At 38.5% G+C, this 20,085-nt stretch overlaps 2 protein-coding genes across 3 annotated transcripts; one reads left to right on the forward strand and one right to left on the reverse strand.

Moving 5' to 3' along the window:
- The first annotated feature begins 118 nt into the window (after nucleotides 1-118).
- On the forward strand, nucleotides 119-9,178 carry LOC105390784 (voltage-dependent anion-selective channel). Of its 2 annotated transcripts, XM_048623512.1 has the most exons (7): nucleotides 119-308; nucleotides 717-860; nucleotides 6,526-6,684; nucleotides 6,790-6,953; nucleotides 7,067-7,294; nucleotides 7,704-7,912; nucleotides 8,748-9,178. In XM_048623512.1, the coding sequence occupies exons 1-7, from the start codon at nucleotides 198-200 to the stop codon at nucleotides 8,837-8,839; spliced, it is 1,107 nt and encodes a 368-aa protein (XP_048479469.1). In that variant the 5' UTR covers nucleotides 119-197; the 3' UTR covers nucleotides 8,840-9,178. The 2 variants fall into 2 exon arrangements, with proteins under 2 accessions (XP_048479469.1, XP_011560445.1); XM_011562143.3 differs by lacking the exons at nucleotides 119-308; nucleotides 717-860 and adding an exon at nucleotides 5,731-5,889.
- Nucleotides 9,179-9,395: 217 nt separating this feature from the next.
- Nucleotides 9,396-19,889, reverse strand: LOC125488473 (COP9 signalosome complex subunit 4-like). The gene is made up of 9 exons (XM_011562147.3): nucleotides 19,713-19,889; nucleotides 18,219-18,298; nucleotides 17,654-17,805; nucleotides 17,272-17,375; nucleotides 16,699-16,884; nucleotides 12,206-12,324; nucleotides 11,444-11,598; nucleotides 10,031-10,247; nucleotides 9,396-9,585 (listed from the first exon to the last, which is right to left on the reverse strand). Exons 1-9 carry the CDS (start codon nucleotides 19,793-19,795, stop codon nucleotides 9,452-9,454), a joined length of 1,230 nt encoding a protein of 409 aa, XP_011560449.1. The 5' UTR covers nucleotides 19,796-19,889; the 3' UTR covers nucleotides 9,396-9,451.
- Nucleotides 19,890-20,085: the final 196 nt, after the last annotated feature.

Genomic DNA, 20,085 nt, shown 5'->3' on the forward strand with positions numbered 1-20,085 from the left:
GAGGTCCCACTCGAAAACTCGTACTTTATACTCGTACCTTATTAGGGTCTCGTATCGGTAAGTTGATGGGAACTTTTCGCATAAGTACTTTACGCCGAGCCAAGTAGATTTCATTTTTACAAAATTTTCGTGAAATCTAGACGCAAACTAAAGTCACGGTTTTAAAAGAATTTATAATTTAATGTTTTTATTTAATTATGAGCTTTTATGATGAACTATTTCGTATTCGTGATGTTATTAAGAAATATTTTGATCCACCCCTTGTGCAAGCCGCTATCGTGAAGGAACGAGTGCAGTGCGTTAAAACAGTAAGTTCCTATTTATTACTTAAAGGCATTTCACTGTTTCTACAAACATAATGAAGCTATACTTACTTACAAATTTACGTAGGAAAGAAAACAATATGCCTCGTAACAATTTAAGTCTAAACCCCGATAAAGCATGCACTGCTCAAGACTTGCATGCATAGTGCATACTTACTTAATTGCCAAGTATATGTATAAGGCATTACTAACATAATAATTATACATATTACCCTATCTTAAAAACTTTAAAGTACGACGCGGGAATCGAACCTTATGTAAGGTAATTAACCCTAGCTACTGTAGATAGCTGATTGATAACTACATAAGTCAGACGTTTATAAATACACAGCATTTATCTACTGTCCTTATTGTCAGTTACTTAGTTGTTACTTTCACCACACCTGTACCTAGGACGGCAGTTATGGTGAGATGACGATATGCCGCGACGACGAGACTGCGCAGCGCATCCCGTGCCCAGCAGAGGACCACGACCACTGCCCCTGGTCCTGCCAGATATCCAAGAAACTCACCAGACTCGTGGGCGGCGGATCCTATGTAAGATTGCATTCATTTGATACAAATATCGTAGTTATCGGTAGGTATACCACGGTCATAGAAGCCATATGAAAGCAGTGAACGCCATTCCTGTGTTTTCAGGATCACGGTATAGGTAGGTACTTACTTATAGCCTATAACTATAGCTATTGGTATAGTTATAGGATGGATGTACTTACTTAGGTACTTTTGTACATAATAATTTAATTTATTTTATTTAAATTGACAACTTAGGCCCAATGTGTTAGTAACAATGTTCTTATTCTATGTTAGTATCCTAATTCTACACACATTTACAGGTACAACTTATAATATAAACAATTTATAAAAATTACAACTACAACCAGGGTATTGGTAAATGACTATCTGTGTTTGACCAATACCCCAGCCAGATGGCACATGATGGGCGAGTCGTACCTCCCGCCTATTGTCCTCAGAATGGAGTTGGAGCTGGCCCGCACCCTGCAGAGCAATGAGGCCGCCCTCTTTCGCATAATGGCATAAAAGTCATCAGTGCGAAAGCGAACTGCAGAAGCGGGGCAGTCCCATCAGCATCCTGAAGCCATTATTATATTGGACTCGCAGGGCGCTCATCATCTTCTGCGTGACACTGGTCCACAGGCTGCTCGTGTAGAATACTTGGCAGTATGCTTTAAAAAGCGAAATTTTGACTTCCTTGCTACAACGAGCAAACCTGCGAGCCAGCATGTTGCATCTGATGGCCAGCGCCCTGCGTTCCCTTTCAACGTCAGCATGGTCCTTGAGGTCGTCAGTCACAAGGTGTCCGAGGTACTTGAACTCATGTACCCGCTTCAACTGTGCACCATTGAGGGTAATAGCGGACACACTATCAAGGCAGGTGCCGACGGCTCCAAACACCATGCACTCGCTCTTCTTGGCATTGTATACCAGGTCGTGAGACAGAGCATACGATTCACACGCACGGAGAAGTTCCCTCAGCGCTCTGACTGTAGGGCTCAGCAGCACCATATCATCAGCATAGCTGATATTGTTAATACCAACATCGTCAATGCGACAACCGATCCTCTTGCTGCTGAGCCCCACAATCAGATCATTTATGCACAGATTGAAGAGCTTGGGAGAGGTGATCCCCCCCCTGCCTCACCCCGCACTCCAACCTGTACGATGAAGAACACTTACCGGCCCATCTCACATTGTTTACCTGATTCAGGTACCAAAACTGAAAGATGCGCAGCAGCTCTGCCGGCACCTGCCTCTCCCGGAGTTTAGCCCAAAGCACATCGTAAGACACAAGATCGAAGGCTTTCGAAAGATCTAGAAACGCAGCATATACTGGTGTTTGTCTTTTTGTGTAGTACTGGACCGTGTGCTTCAGGCTAAGGATAGCACTTTCTGTGGAGAGACCAGGTCTAAACCCAAATTGTGCGTCGTGTAGATTTAGATATCCCCCCAGCACAGAGTCCAGCAGGCTGTCGAGCACCTTCGCTACAATAGTCGCCAGTGAGATGGGCCGATAGTTGCCCTTGTCCGCCACGTCCCCTGTTTTATTTTTAACTATGGGAACAACCACCGTTCTCATCAGATCAAGTGGGAGGTGCGAGTGGCCGATACATAGCGACAGAAACATTCCCAAAACACGTGGAAGGTGGACAACTGGACACCCGCGCATTGAATGAATAATGATTCTTTACCAAATTCAATGTTCTAAGGTTTTATTTCTTTCGGTATACCTATAGTTTAATAATCTATGTGAGATCTTATGTTTACATCCGTCGCCGTCAGTAAACAAAATTATTTAATGTTTATATTTGGGATATTATCATCAAACATAAATTAAACTTTAAATTACTTATATGTATATAATATTTAGGTTGGTAGGTACCCACATATTTAACACCTACCTACCAGTTAGCCGGTAGGTAAGTGAAATGTAGGGAAGTGACCCTTGTTATTTTAATGAGGAAACGGAAATAGGTAATTATGGGAGGAGGCAAGAGTGGATCTCCCAGTGAAACTACTAAAGACGATAAAGGCGGCAAGAATATACTTTTAGATTCCCTTGTATCTAAAAACCAGAATGTGTATAAAATCATCGCGTTTCCAAAGCTCGAGTCAGATAAAGACGTCGCCAGCGGCAGCAGCGCGGATAAATCTATATCCAGTTTAGCGCGAGATAGTTCCACCTGGATATGGAGATATGGCCACGAGTCTGATGAAACAAAACATAATAATAAATTATTTGATGGGCATTATAGTGCAGACGAGAAAGAACTACGTCATAAACGAATCTTCGGTTTTGATGCTAGTGATTCTAAGGATGGTGTCTCGGTATACTCACAGCCAGGATCCAGTGCTGCAGTGAGTGCCACTAAATGTCAAAAGACCGCTTCAGCCACGTACTACGGGAAAGATCCACCCCTGAACTCTCAAAGATTCCACTCCCCGCACAAGAATGATGCCTTAGCTAGCAAAACCGATAACACAGACCTACGGCGATATTCATCAATATTTAACCCGTCTAAAACTGGCGTACACCAAGATAGACAAAAGGAACATTTATTTTCATCTCTCACTAGACCACAATCAACATATGAACGTAAAGAAAAAACATATTCCAGAGATTATCCATCGCCATTTGGCGTAACTTCTCTATCTGCACCCAGTAAAAGTACGAAAGAAGATAAGCCTTACCACGACAGATCATCAGGTATTCCACCAGTATTTAGTTCAACTGACTCGAACAGGGCAAAAAAAGACACTATATTTGGAACATCTTGTATAGAACCTTCGAAAAGCATAAATGAACCTACTGCATCACTATTTGGTGCATCTCCTACCGATCACAGAAATGGTTACAAAGGCCAGAGGCAAGACACACCTCTATTTGGCTATTCGTATACTGAGCCTGATAAAACTGAAGAGAAAAAGCAAACCGTTGTTTTCATTCCCGAAACTGGACCAATAAAAGAGGAAAAATCTTTCGCAAGATCAGTTTTCAGTTGTGATGGTAGTAATTTAAAACCAAGTCAGTCCGATTCTCAGCCAACACCCGTGGGTGCGAAGGGAGCTTCAAAACCAATTAAACATTTTGGGCTAACCACTGACCCTGAAGTAAAGACCACTGCTGATGCTGCCACCTCCGTTCCTAGTAAATCACTCATAAGTTCTATTTACGATTCGGTGCGAGATGAGAGCGAAAAACCAGTTGTTGACATAAAAAAATCATCAAAAGACGTAGCTGTTGAAACAGACAGTGCTGCCAGTCGCTCATCAGACAGGATGTCGTCAAACGAAGAAGCCGATCTTTTTTCTTCATCGTCGACGACACAGAGCTCCAATCAACCAGTGGGTTTGTTATGATTTTCCTTTTTTATTTAACTATGTAGTTAGTTACCTAGAATTTATTACGTGTCGGGTATTCGGGTCCGAGCAAGGAACGATTGCCATAAATAAACTTATGTATTAATGAAGTACTTACCTTAATTCTGTTCCTTGGGGTTCTACCTTTTATGGCATAAGATTTATTTGCCTAATCTCGTATTGCATAGTAACGTTTGGTCAAAGTCTCGTTACGCCGAAAATCGTATGGCATAAATCTCGTTTAGTAAAAAGTTATTTCGCATAACATTGTTTAGCCTAATAATGGTATGGCCAAATCTTGAATAGCCTAATAATGCTATGGCATAGGTTTATTAGGTTTATACAAAGTAATAATATTCGTTGGGCTTTAACTTTGACGGAGCGTCTCCCTACATAGCGCAAACTGGTGCCTTGTATTGTTTCCGCTGTTTGGAAAACGCTCCGCTTTGGTTTTGATGAACATGTGCACCTAACACGCTCCTCCTCGCTTTGCTCGTCGTCGCACCTATTTTTAGGTTTCGATCTCATGGGGTTTGTAATAATTATATTGGTCGTTAACTTTCGATTTTTTGATCATACAATATCGTGATTTTCGGGATGTAGGAGAAAAATACCACAATTTGTACATTTACTACGTACTTAATATATTATTTATTAAGATAACATTACGAGAAACAAGATTATACATAGGTATAGACGAACATAAATTTGAGCAAACGAAACTTAGGTGTTTAAAGATTGTGCCTAAAGAGTTTTAGACGAAACGAGCCTTATGCCACATAAGTCTTGGCAAAGTGATGGTTCGGCCAAAAAAGTTTAGACCATACGAGTTATGCGAAATGAGTTTTGGTCAATAAAGATTATGCGAGATGAGCGGAACCCGTTCCTTGGTGATGGCCGAGCCACAGCTAACGTTGTAGCTACGGCGGCGGCGGCGCTTGGCACAAAGTAAGTAACTATCGTAGGTAATATAGTTTAGTGCTCGGCGCAGTCGGACCCGGCACGGCATCGGCACGGCACCGGAGCTTGGAGTAGCATGACGTGAGTCCCTAGTCCTTCGGTCGGTGATTCCCCGTTGCTGTTGAAGTCATATTAAAGTCATATACAAATTCGAACACCTAACGATGGATATTTATCATACATAATACAGGGCAGATTGCAGCAACGTAGGTCAACGAAACCCATTCGTTGGCGTTCGTTTGGCCGGTCTGTATGCAGCTTTAAATTAATTTTCTCAGTTTCTGATTGATTACGGTCACTTTAAAATGATACAACGTTTGCAACGTTGGCCGGGTGTTGGGCAACTTTATTTTGTTTATGATACTTTTTATCTTGTCTATAGCAGGAAAAGGCTATATGTGAAAAATGGCGCGAATTTATAATTTAATGAATTTTAGTTGAAATCATGGCAAAAATATTAAATATTTTGAATTTTTAAATAATTTAAAAATAATACTTTTGGTGTGTATTTATTTAATTTCAATCAATAAGTACTTGATTTGTTTTATCAATATCTCAATTTCCGGTTCACTTCCATTTCAGTTTTCTTGCGCCCTCTAGCGAAACTTTCTAGAATTAATAAATTGTCGTGTGGTGTGCTGCGGTCGCGAGATTTCCGACAATTTCATCCTAGATCTTGCTTAGATCTACATATTTAGTTTAATTTGTGATATAAATAACGAATACAGTAAGTTTACAATAAGATTTATTGTAGTTCTAATGAGTTATGGTGATTTTAATGCACAAGAGAGTTTTAGGTTACATTAAATTTTCAGCCGGTTCTATGGAAATATCGACGTCATTATTATATTCTTGTCGCCTATACTTTAATTTTATAACGATTACTCCACAACTATTGTTAATGTTTTACTGTGAACCACATATTGATCAATTATACCTCATTTTGTGATCCAATCAATTTGTCTTATGTTCTGAGGCTTCATTGAAGGTTGCTCGCTTCATGTGATGTGATTGAACCTTGATATCATTTTCGGTAACGGTTCTTCAAAGGTCAAGTTCACGATTACTATAGTGACGTTTCTAACACTGTAGCGCTAATTTATAATCTAAACAAAATCATAAATTTCTATGGTTGTCTTAAAATTGCCATGTTATGTAATACCATTATTCAAATAACATGAAATTCATTCATAGGAACTAGCGAAACCTATATTTGCAAATAGTTTTTGACCCTGACACATCTGGCAGAGTTAATTGTGTCTTGAACAGATGATTACAGTACTGTACAAACTTACTATCATGTGACTTATGCTCCACACATACATTTTAGGATAAATGATAATTTATAAATACAATGTTTTAGGGTATGGCTCCTCCATTCTACGCTGACCTTGGAAAGAAGGCCAATGATGTCTTCAGCAAGGGCTACCACTTCGGGCTCATCAAGCTCGACTTAAAGACCAAGAGCGAAAATGGAGTGGAATTCAGCAGTGGAATTGTCAACAACCAGGAGAGCGGAAAAGTATGCTTCATCATAGTTTTATTATAATAAGTATATCTTTTATTATTCTGGCATGATCTCTTCTCAGTAAATTTTGCCTAATTTCATTTTGTTATATTTTTACAGGTTTTCGGAAGTCTCCAGTCCAAATACGCCGTCAAAGACTACGGTCTGACATTCACAGAGAAATGGAACACAGACAACACCCTGGCCACAGACATCACCCTGGCTGACAAGATCGCTGTCGGCCTTAAGGTCACCCTCGAGGGAACCTTCGCACCTCAGACCGGGTAAGCTGATGTAACTTTGTTACAATAAAAAAAGTTTCATTTAAATAGTGCCTCAAAATATTATAATCACATCCACAAAACTGCCTTACATACTTATCCTTAACTATTTCCAGGAGCAAAACTGGTAAGCTGAAGTCATCCTACGTGACTGACTTGGCTGCCTTCAATGTGAATGCTGACCTGGACCTGAACGGCCCCATCGTCGATGCCGCCGCCGTCCTCCACCACCAGGGATGGTTGGCCGGTGTCTTCACACAGTTCGACACACAGAAGACCAAGTTCAGCAAGAACAACTTTGCCCTCGGCTACCAGTCCAAGGACTTCGCTCTGCACACCAACGTGTAAGTCTCACATGCTACATAACTGCTCATAACTGGTTCAATTTACAGTTCATATTTCTTACATAATACTACTCTAAAAGATTGTGTAGCTAACTAAAACCAGTTTCATCCTGTGAGCTACTCCCAATGACCTTTATATTTTACATCCTATTGTTTTAAGACACTATGGATTATTCCTGTAGCTTCGACATTGACCTTAATAAACTGCAGATATTTTGGCCTCATTTTAGGATTGGCGTCTCAGGAACTTAACACACAAGAGATTCTCATGAATAATATTATTCTATCTATCTAATAAGAAAAAGCTAAGGACCTTATGAAACAAATGCAAACTGTAACGTTTTTGCGATGTCATTCGATTTTATTATTACACAAGTTCTAAAGCTTAAACCATCCCATATCCCATCAGTGACAACGGCAAGGACTTCGGCGGCTCCATCTACCAGAAGGTGTCGGACAAGCTGGAGTGCGGAGTGAGCATGAAGTGGTCCGCGGGCTCGTCGGACACGCTGTTCGGCGTCGGCAGCAAGTTCCTGCTGGACTCGGACGCGTCGCTGCACGCCAAGATCAACAACAAGTCGCTCATCGGGCTCGGATACCAGCAGAAGCTGCGCCAAGGTATTGTGGATACATTCGTTGAAGGCCTATTCAAACAGTATAGTTATCTTCTACAGCTGTTGGCAAGAGTATACTGCGGGCCTACTATTGCCATAAGTTGTTAGGCATGTTTTATAATATTTACAAAGTCATTTTACTCAGCACCTTAGACAAGTATTGACATATCTCTGCTCAGCACCTATCACTTATCATTATCAATGTGTAAAAGGGGGGGTTCTCTTCAAGTTTAAGTGTAATGTAATGATGAAAGTATGTATTACGGAAGCGCCACTTCTCTGTAGGCTCAAACTATGATATAATAAGTTCGTAAAAGTAACTGATAAGCATGTTTGTGTAAACAATTATGTTTATGAAAGATTAGCTCGTAAATATTGATCAGATAGATACCTAAGCACTAGGCGCATGCCTGCACAAATCAATAAGACGCAGAAGATATGTCATTCAACCCTATCACTTTCACTTATGGCCTGGGTACAGTACAAGCCAGCTTAGAATAATAAGACAATAATAAATGTTGGCTTTTCGCCATTTATTAGCGCGTGTTATCTTTGTTAGCCTTTTACGTCTTATCATAGGATCGTATGATTTTGTTTTATGAAGAGTTATCTTTACTTATCATATAGTTGGGAAGAGAGTAAACATGATTGATGATTGTCTGACTGCAGTCCTATCAGCAGTAACGTAACGTTTCTTAAAATTATTCAAGAGCTGAGCAGGGCATGGGCCTAAAAACATTACCCTCCTCCTTCGGCAGTCGGGTAAAGACAGAAGACCAATAGCTGGATGATGATTTGTATAAAATTTAAGCACTAAAACTTTATATTTTTTGTTGCAGGCGTGACGCTGACTCTGTCTGCCGCCATCGACGGTCAGAACTTCAACGCCGGCGGCCACAAGATCGGTCTGGCCCTGGAGCTGGAGCCCTAGGCGCCTCCCCCACTCTTGTAGATAATACATAACGCTCTATTATTAGATGGGAAGCGTATTTAGAAATCAAACTATCTTCAAGTGTTCAATGTGTTGTGCGTTAAAAACGCTTTATTTCACGTTCCGCAGCGGCGGCCCGCTTCCCACCATACGAGTTACTAGCGTCCCCTTCCTATGTATTATTTTGTTCTAAGCACGCAATATTTATAGCAACCCAATGTTGTTGACATCAAACTACCTATTAATTCCTATTTCAGTCGTTATCTTGTAAATAAACACCTGTGGTGTGATACCTTATTGAATGATTGAAAATAAAAATGAATAGTAATTGGAATCGTCGCTATGTTGTTTGATTGAACTTGGTCCAACTCCGTCACTCCTCCCTTCCTAGTTGAATGCATGCGTATGCTCCTGTTTACACTGCATGTTGTCGGTTTATAAAAATATTAAAAGAATACGAGTACGTATGAGAGATCACACGGCTTTTGTAATTCTGTTTTTGTACAATTTAACTTTCAGTGAGATTTAATAAAGTGATTTGATTGAGACAACTTTCTTTCGATACACATATTTTTTTATTTTAAAAAGAAGTCTTATTATATAGTTTTTAGGTTACTGAATCATTTCTTCCTCCATGAGCTTGGCCATCCAGTCGGGCTCGGCGGCGGCGATCTTCTCTATGAGGCTGTTGACCTGGTAGCACAGGCTCTGGATCTGCTTGTCCCACTGCGGCAGGATCTCGCGGGCTGGAAGTAATCAAACAGAATGAATAATCATTAAAGCATGCATGTACGGAGATAGGTAATCGTTATCATAAGTTCATATTCACACGTAGGTAGGTGTGTATTAAGAATATAGTGGTTGGTTGAAAAGGCTGATGGGCAAAAAGGTTTTTTTTTTAGCCCTGATATAATATTTAAAGAGATGCCTATTTGCGTATCAACTGATCCGACACTCATATTACAGTCAGATATTCATGTCATGTGAGATGTTGTATGGGGATGTAGTGGCCACCTTACATTTGACATTACATCTCAATGGTTTCATATAACATTAATATGGGTGTCGGACAGCTGATACCTTGAATTCCTACCTACATGAGTTCTCATAATGATTTGCCGACATTTGATAGGAGATGGTGCCCAAAGAAGAAGAAGAATGTCTTATAATAATAATCAACAAGCAACTCACTTTCAAAATGAACAATGGAGTTGATCTGATCAATATATCCGTTCATCCGCGCCTCGCTGATCATCTGGCTGGCGATGCGCTCGGCCTTGTTGGGCGGCGTCTCGAGCAGCGCGCCGAGCTCGTCGAACGTGATGTTGTTGTACAACTTGCTGGCTGAGAGCAGGTTGTGTTCGAATACCGCTCGGTCGAGGATCGTGGTGCCGTCTGTTGTGCAAGCCTGGGGAGAATGGTAAAGGTTTGAAATAAAAAGGTAACGTCTTGTTATAAGTACATGATGAAGCCAAATGGACAATTTTGCCTACGTTAATTTCCAGGCCCCATGTCTCCGCACGCTTTTGCTCCAGCAATTTAGTGCTAGATGAAAGAGGCTGAGAATGGGCTAGCAGCTCCGGTAATGGACAACATTTCAAAAAACTAAAGCTGCTATAAATCGAAAACCATTACGAGATTTAGCTCTCAAGGCCACAAAAAAAATGTTTTTGTATTTTTTGGATGTATCATTTTCGAGAAAATCATAAAATAGTAAAAAAGTGCTGATGACGTCATGCATCAGGTGCGATGCATTTTGATGATCAAAGCCTATAGATTTAAAAACAAAGTAACTGTCACTTTCATTTTTGATTGACGTTGACGTTTTATCGAGTCGTTGTTGTTTATTTGGGTCATTTTCATAAATTCTGTTCTGACACTTTCTGACTATTTTTTTAATTTATCATATAAAATGGTTAGTACTTATTAAAAGATTACCTCTATTTAATATGTCCCAGAGCATGCCACCGCCTACATAGTTGAAAAAATGCTTCTGCTTATTTTTTCACATGATAAGTACCTACTTTGTATCATCAGAAATATCAATGTCATTTGAAAATGACCCATTTGTTGGTTGGCATGTAAACAAAGTTTAAATGTCACTTGTCAGTTTCATCTATGTTTTTTTTCGAGACTAAGGCAATAGACAAAAATAAAAATTGAGCCTAATATGTGATGTCACTTCCGGTTTTAAAATAATTAACTTTAAAGTTAAAAATAATATGCAAAAATTCATGTATATACAAAATAAAGAAATACGGGTCCTCTAATTTTTTATAACCTTTCCGAATAGCTTATAAAAATGTAGGGTAAAGAAAATGAAATGTTGTCCATTCTTCAAGAAGGTATATCCTTCTAGCCAATCCATATCTTCAACGCGCCTGCCTCGTGTGACGATTGAGGCAATAGCTCTCATATCCCCATCCCTCTCATTATTACAACCCATCACGTCCTCACTGCTGAGGCACAGGTCTCCTTCCAATGAAGGTTTTTTTTTAGCCCATTTCCAGCTGTAGAGTATTTACGACCAATGTGTTTTATTTTAACACTTGGCAGAAATTACAAAAAGTAGGCACCTTCTAAACATTTCAAATAAGTAGGTACCTTCTGATGCGTCTGCATGAGCGCCTCGAACTCGTGCAGCTCGGAGCGGCGGATGATGCGGTCGAGGTACATCTTCTCGAGGATGGAGTACGCCGGCAGCTGCTGGCAGCGCTCGTCCTTGAACAGCGTGGCTAGCATGCGCGAGCGCTGCTGACCTGGGGACGAGGGGTTAGGTTTATAGAAGGGCAAATCAACATCAACTCGTAATCAGACAATGGTGGAAATGCGCTGTTTTATAAGGTGTCGCAAAAGTGGTATAGTAAGCTGAACGGGGCTGTGAGCCTGTAAGGCTCGTTCTGCACAACGAATTCGTTCTAGGTACCTACCTATTTATTTATTTATATATGATTCGACAACAAAGATTACATTGAATTCATGCTTAATAAAAATACAGTAGTTAAATGATAAATGCATCTTCAATAACAGGCGAATACAGCATGCATTATAAGTAATAATTAAATTAAATTGTTAAAATTAAAGCCTTAATAATTTAAATTTAAATTTACCTATTTGGGAAATTCGAATTTTGCTTCTCCATATACTTTGTCGGTGTTATATGTATATACCTACTAAGTCCTTGGTCGGTAGACTCTTTTTAGAATGGAGATCAAGAAAGAAAAAATATTTTCAAGACTAACTACCTAACTTTTTTTATGAATAAGGGGGTAAGAACAAAAGTCGTTCAGCTGAGTCATCCTTTTCTGAGAGATATAAGCCATAAGATAAGGCCATTAGTGAATGCACAACAGTAGGTATAGCTACCGGCGGAGGCGAGCACGGTGCAGATGAGCGCGTTGCGCAGGCACGTCATGCGCTCGTCCTCGTGGATGATGTTGCGGTACGACAGCTCGTTGTAGCGCTGCGCCGCCTCGATGAACTTCCTGGAATGATGGAGTAGGGAGTTAGCTTAATAATATGATAATTAAAAATGATTTAAATTTTGTAAGGAAAAAAAGTTCGTGCGCCCTTTTCTAACATTGAAAACGCAATCTACGGACCCCCATTATGTGAGCCATTTTGGGCTACACTATATGTATAATTTTTGCAACATCCTGAACGGCTATCACAGGGCGCAATGGGAGCTAACGCGTGTGAATTTGCCGCTAGGGGCGCTGGTGTTGACTGAGGTCAAGTGACATTTTACTTTTCATATAATTTGTTTGGCGGGCTTCGTGATAAATTATATTTTCGTTGATTTCCCTGTTGAAAAGTGATCTCTTTTCGCGAAATTATCCCAAATATGGATTACTAGCTGTTCCCGCGCGCTTCGCTTCGCCTTAAAAAGTTTTCCCGTGGGAATTCCGGGATAAAAAGTAGCCTATGTTCTTTCCCAGAGTCTAGACCGTATGTATACCAGATTTCATTCAAATCCGTTCAGTAGTTTTGGCGTGAAAGAGTAACAGACAGACAGACAGACAGACAGACACAGTTACTTTCGCATTTATAATATTAGTTAGGATTTGTCGATGAATGTGCACGCTTTGAAAGCTGAATTAAGGAAAAGAAGCACAAAAATAAGCGGTCTCAAAGAGCAGCTAATTCAGAGGTTAGTTTATTACTGTTTACAAACTTATTTTTTACGAAATGTACCTATGCTTGTTTGCTTAGGTAACAGCTATGTTTTTTCTTTTTACAGACACCAAGACTATGACCGTAACAGTAACTTGGTTGGAAACGTAGAGGACAGCATCATACAACAAAATTGAGTGGCCTTCAGAAACTTTGTATAGCAGTGTGAACACTAAAAATGAATCTCCAGATATGTACAGTGTACATACCATCGCTCTTACGGTGAATGAAAACATCGTGATAAAACCTGCACATCTAGATTTTCGAACCCACCAACCTGCAGAGGACCGGCGTGGTAGGAAATGGTCCAAGTTTAGGAGTGGAGTTTAGACCTTAAGCGATATGCACAAAGGCTCAATTCGAGTGAGCCAGGTGCAGGTAGTGACACCCCACAAATAATATAATACTTAGTATACTATACTACCATTATTTAGTTTCAACTAACAACTCAACCAGCATTCATTGTGTGGATTACTAATGTGTTATATTTTTTGTATAGCAGTGTGTTTAAACGGAACGGATAAATAAAAGTTAAATCAGTGTGTAATTATTTTATTTTTATTGTATTTATTAAATGCCTAATCCTTATTTACATTATGTTCTTTCTGAAATTGGTTATAATGATTTTCACAAACACGAGATTGTCGGATAATAATTATTTCACAAGCCACTGTTTTAGAACAGTTTTATCACTTGGTAACATTTTGTCCTCCTTTTCTTTCCGAACATAACGGATCTGCACAACATTGCGGCATAGTAACTCGATATCAGTTATAGTCGACTCTCGCGCCAGTATAATCCAGACAAAGACTATTTATTTTTATGTTTATATATATATATATATATATATATATATATATATATATATATATATATATATACAGGGTGTCCCAAAAGTCAACGTCATCCCTTAGAGGGCTGATAGGTCAGCCCATGAGAGGCCAGAATATCACAATATGACCTTAGTAAAAACTCGATAATTTACGAGATATTGACACTTTTATAAATTTGCTGAAAATCGACACCTTGGATCAGTTTTTGGCGTGCCGCCGGTACAAAAATCCATATTGTTAGAATTTGTTTGGTGTTGCAACACCCTGTATAGCCCTGCTATTGATTGCAGTCAAAAAAAAGATCGAGTAATGCTGTATGTTAAAAAAAACACGGTTTTCAAAGTCATAAAAGGTAATCGTATTTTTTTATAAACAACTTTGACTCTACATACTGTAAAAAAATATACAACGCGAACCTGGCACTTTATTTGAAAAGATTGCTCATTTAATGCAGTTTCCAAAATGGTATGAAACGTTGCTATTGTTTCAATTAACAAAAAAGTTATTCCTATTTTAGTACAAAACAACCTCGATGTAAAATTGTTTGATGGAAATTTATCTGACTGAATTTCTTAAGGGTAAGTCATTTTGGAATGAGTAAAAGTAAAATAGGTGGTGGGGTCAGCCGTGGCAACATAGATGACGCAAAAATAGCTAAGAAAAAACTTACCGAACTCTTATAAAACATATTTTGCGTTTTTTACACCTTATTTAAAAAAAAAAAACATTTATTGACTTTTATTTTTATTTCTCAAAATTATAACATCACATTATTATATTAAGTACATAATCAGCAAAAAATAATACTCATTAATGGTCGTAATCATAATTTTGAGAGTTTGGTTTTTTTTAACAATAAATTTAAAATAAATAACAAGTAATTAGAGGTGATTTTAATGACAAACTGATCTGTCCCTTTCCTTCTTTTGATACTGTGGATGTACAATGTACATGTGTAAGCGTTTTACTTGTACAATATCACACATTAGCACTACTCAGAAATGTACGTTACCATGCGCTACATTTATGGGGAATGTGGAGTTGCGATAGTCCACTTTTTTCGAGAAAGATACTCAAAATGCGTTTTTTTTATTAAGTGTGACAACGTTGTCTCTTTTTCACTCCCGGCCACACCACCTATTTTACTTTAACTCATTCCAACATGACTTACCCTTAATAAATTCAGTCAGATAAATTTCCTTCAAACAATTTTACATCGAGGTCGTTTTGTACTAAAATAGCAATAACTTTTTTGTTAATTGAAACAATAGCAACGTTTCATACCATTTTGGAAACTGCATTAAATGAGCAATCTTTTCAAATAAAGTGCCAGGTTTGCGTGGTAATTTTTTTTTACAGTATGTAGAGTCAAAGTTGTTTATAAAAAAATACGATTACCTTTTATGACTTTGAAAACCGTGTTTTTTTTAAACATACAGCATTACTCGATCTTTTTTTTGACTGCTATCAATAGCAGGGCTATACAGGGTGATGCAACACCAAACAAATTCTAACAATATGGATTTTTGTACCGGCGACACGCAAAAAACTGATCCAAGGTGTCGATTTTCAGCAAATTTATAAAAGTGTCAATATCTCGAAAATTATCGAGTTTTTACTAAGGTCATATTGTGATATTCTGGCCTCTCATGAGCTGACCTATCAGCCCTTTAAGGGATGACGTTGACTTTTGGGACACCCTGTATATATCTAGTTAGAATCTACTTTGATATGTATATATTTATATATTTTATTTAACATTATATTTAAATATACCCTTTTTTTAAAACCATTTAATGTTATATTTATTTATTTATATTAGCTATGCGTAATATTAGCAAGTTCAGCTTTCCTGCCACTATCCACTAATGTAGTTTTTCTTCTAAACATAATTTTATATTAAGCTTTTAGTTAAGATTAGTTTTATATCCGACCTCGGCTAAAACTTAAATAATTATTTGTGAATCCTATCATTGGCCATACTTTTTGTAATCAATTCTACTACTATAAGCTACTAAATGTAATCGCTGTTGGATTTTAATAAAGATAAAAAAAAATAAAATAGTTATTTTATAATTAATAAGCTTATAAGATTCAAGATTTTAAAACTTTATTTCGCGCCAATTTGATAAAGTCGCCTTTGATAAGTTTGACAGCTATGGTACCTCTTGACCTCAGTCGACAGTGGCGCCAACTGGTGAGCAAAAAAACGGTAGTCCCCATTAAGAGGTGACAAAAGTTTTGTTTCGCGCTCACTAAGGTACATCGCGCAGCCTCAAGAGCGAGCGAGACGGAGAACTTTTGTAACGTTTAATTGCGCCCCGTGCTAGCTATTCAGTAGAGTTGTAGAGCTCAAAACCCCACTCACCGCCGGTAATCCAGCACCCTTGCGTAGCACACCTTGTAGTAGATCTGCAGCTCCTGGCTAGTTTTTATTTTTTCCGCCATGAATCAATGTGTAGCAAAATGGTCCTTATGTGGCAGTAACAGAGCTCAAATTCCCACTCACCGCCGGTAATCCAGCACCCTCGCGTAGCAAACCTTGTAGTAGATCTGCAGCTACCTACTGGTTAGTTATTGTTTTTGTCGACAGAGAAAAAACAAAATGACCCTTGTGCCCTCTACATGCTTATGTTGCAGTTCATTCTAACAACTATGCTATGGTAAAACAGTTCAAAATCCAACTCACCGCCGGTAATCAAGCACCCTCGCGTAGCACACCTTCTAGTAGATCTACAGCTCCTGGTTAGTTCTTATATTTGCCGCGCCAGAAGCAACATGGATAACCTACCTAATTGTGGCACCAAGTTGTGGTAAAATTACCCTTGTAATAGAGTTCAAAATCCCACTCACCGCCGGTAATCCAGCACCCTCGCGTAGCACACCTTGTAGTAGATCTGCAGCTGCTCGCTGGCGGTCTCGGCCTGCAGCAGCGACGCGCGGTTCACGAACGCCTCCGCCTGCACCGGCTCGTCCACTTCTAGGTACAAGCGGGCGATCTTGAGGTAGGTCTCGAGCTTGTAGTCTACTGAGTATTGTCTGTGGGGGAAAAAGTGATTTTAAAATATCCGACACTCCCTCCGATTGTTGGATTGCCTAGTCACAATGCTATGCCACCTAAAAGTTTGTTCACGAAGACCGGAGAACCGAGCAGATTTATTATTACGATGGAAATAAAACCTTGCGTCATTGTAAGAAGGTTTATAATGCATGAAGACCCTTTAGCATGACGATTCAAAAAATATCCAGTCTTAGATGGGCTGTGTGTATGTTCGAACAACCAAGCTTGGGCTGGCAAAACTAAAAAAGGCCACAGGCCATCATTATCCAGCATTACGGGAAATTATAAAATAGAATAAGACTTGGATAGGTATAGGACCAAGAATCTGAGTGGTGAGCAAAGAGGTTATATATTATTATTCTTACTTCTGTCCAGTTTCAAGTGGAATTCCGACGAGGACATTAGCGGCTTCCTTCCAGTTCTGGTTGCGCTCGTAGATATCTGCCAGGTGTTGTCTGATACTGGCCACCTGCAATCGAACATAATTGTGCCAAGTTACTTAGTAGTTTGAGAAAATTTGTAAGTATACACTATATAACACTCATAGATGAGAAACAATAGGCAGCCACTACATAAGTAGATGGAGGAAGGAGTATTGACAGGGTTATGATAAGAGTGAGGTAGTGGAAGCATAGAGTCCATCCACCATTCTCATATATTTTCTTTATCTGCAGAGTTGTGTCCCATTTCAAACATATAAATCTCAATCATGCAACAGATTAATGTTGGAGCAAGTGAAAGCATTACCTGCTCTTCAAATGAGATAACTCTGGGCTGGATGACATCAAGAGCAAAGTGTGACACATCCTGTGACACACTGTCTGCCAGGAGACCGAGGTGTGTGGACACATCCGTCAGCAGCTGACGGGATATCACCAGGCTTACATTTTCATTCACAACTGTAATTTGATGAAAGAAGATTATAAGTTACCTCCATTATTATTATATACAACTATAGACTATTTCATTATCTTCTGTCATCTGTGATGGGCCAGTTAGCCATAATAAAATAATTTGGTCAGACTTATCAATCCCTAAAAAAATGTTAATGGCAAGTTTAAAGTGTGTATCACAAATGCATAAAGTTATTAGACAGGGCTTTACATCTGTTTTACTTTTGTCTAGATTTTGTGGTAAGACCAAACATGTTGTATGCATGTTATGACTCTTACCTCTATAGATGGCTTTATCTATGTGTAAGTATTTATAAGACCTGTAACTGTATCTTGTTTGTGTACAAATTAAGAATATCTATGTATATTATGTAAAGGTGGTGAAGTAAATAAAATAGATACTATCAGTTCTAACTTACTGGCTTCTATAAAAGCTTTTAAACATTCTGCTAGCTCTTCTTCTGGGTTTTTCAATATTTCCATAAGAACATTGCGGTATCTGAAAAATACATTTACTTCATTAAATGGAATATAAAATGGTACATAATATTATGATATTTCAGTTTTAGACTTTATTTTCAGATGACCTAGAGGTCTTTTTAATAACAGTTGAACTTTGTATTTCTTACTACCACTCTTAACAGTTGTGGGCAGTCAGTGACAGCCACAATTCTGACCAGCTCTAAGGGTTTGTCGCCAACACACTAAGAAAATGACTGCTATCTTATTGAGACACTAATGCCCGTTTTCACCAAGACATCCTAAATTTTAGGAAACTTTTAACTCATTTTAAGGATCTCCTAAGCGTAGAATGGTTTTCACCACTGACGAACTGTCATTTAAATCCGTTAGGGACTTCCTAAATTTAGGAGGTGGAATTTCGGCCTCTTAAAGTTAAGTGACAGTTTTTTTGTTTGCAAATATACTTCTAGCTACTCAAAATTAGATATATTGAAGCTATAGAATTAATCACAGATCGTGTATTCGACCACGTAATTACGTGAGAGATGTCGAGAGACAGCATTTTACCAAAAAAAAAATTGGAGTAACATCTTGGATACTTGAACTTTTTTCGAAGGTCCAGATTAAGTAAAGAAAGTGTCCTTTTCCTCCTTACTAGGTACTTAAATATTGATTTCCAGGATTAATAATACCATTGTAATTTAGGTGAAAATATGTATTTAATTTAAATTAAAACATATTTATTTTATTACACTCATCAACACTCTGTTCCACCAATGAATCAGTTGCTAATCATATTGCGCTCTGCCACTTCTTCTTCAAGTTCCGTTTCCTACCGGAACAGAGCAAAGCAAAGGTGGATTTCTTCAAAATAGTCAAGTTTCAAGAAAATAATTGTCCGCTTTTTCTATTTTCCGCCATTGCTTCCTGCACTTTATTAAATTATTTTTCTTCTCTTTTGGAAGGATAAAATACAATTTTCGGTTTCTTATTTACAAACAAAACGTAATCAATAAGGCGATGTCAACAAATATTATACTTTTAAAAGCATAGACAATTGACTAACAGCCAATGTTGACAGCAAAATGAATGAATGAAATTGAATCGGTAAAAAACATCACTAGTATTTAGGTGACGGATTGCTAGGGAGCTCTTAGCTTGGTGAAAATGAATTTACGTAGGGAGTGGATTTAAGAAGTCTCTTAGCTTAAGAAACTTTTAGTAATATGACTGTTTAGGATGTCTTGGTGAAAACGGGCATAAGTAGCTTGTTTAAAGATCTTTGAGGGTACTTCAATTGCTTTTGTAAAATACTGCAGGTCTCTTTACTACGATCTAAAAGTTATTTGGTATCTATAATTTTTTGATTGAAACTTATACAAAGTTAAAAAAAGTATTTATATATAGGTTTAGGATTCAGTAAAGAAATATATGTGTGGAGGTTATCTTACTTTTCAGCTTGATCCTTGTGGAGGCCACCCGAATTTCGGAGTTCTGTTAAATATTGGCGCACGGCTTGTAAATTCAGAGGCATTTTACTAGTTTCAATAGTATTGTTAATATTATAATTCAGAAAATTCAGAATCAGTTCAATCAGTTGTTTTTATTTATCTGTCAAAATTTCCGAACAATCACACACAGATAAAAAACCGTTTGTTATGTTGGCAAATCTGATATACCTACACTGAGAACTTGTCGGGTCGTTGCAAAGTTCCCAGTCATTGGCTAGAAATATAGACGGGCGCACTGGCGCTGCCGCTGCCACTGGCTTGGTTTAAAAATTTACAGGAGGCAAAGCGTGGCAGAAACTTTTCAGAAAGTCTC

This window comes from Plutella xylostella, chromosome 3 (assembly GCF_932276165.1).
Source record: "Plutella xylostella chromosome 3, ilPluXylo3.1, whole genome shotgun sequence".
NCBI lineage: Eukaryota > Metazoa > Arthropoda > Insecta > Lepidoptera > Plutellidae > Plutella > Plutella xylostella.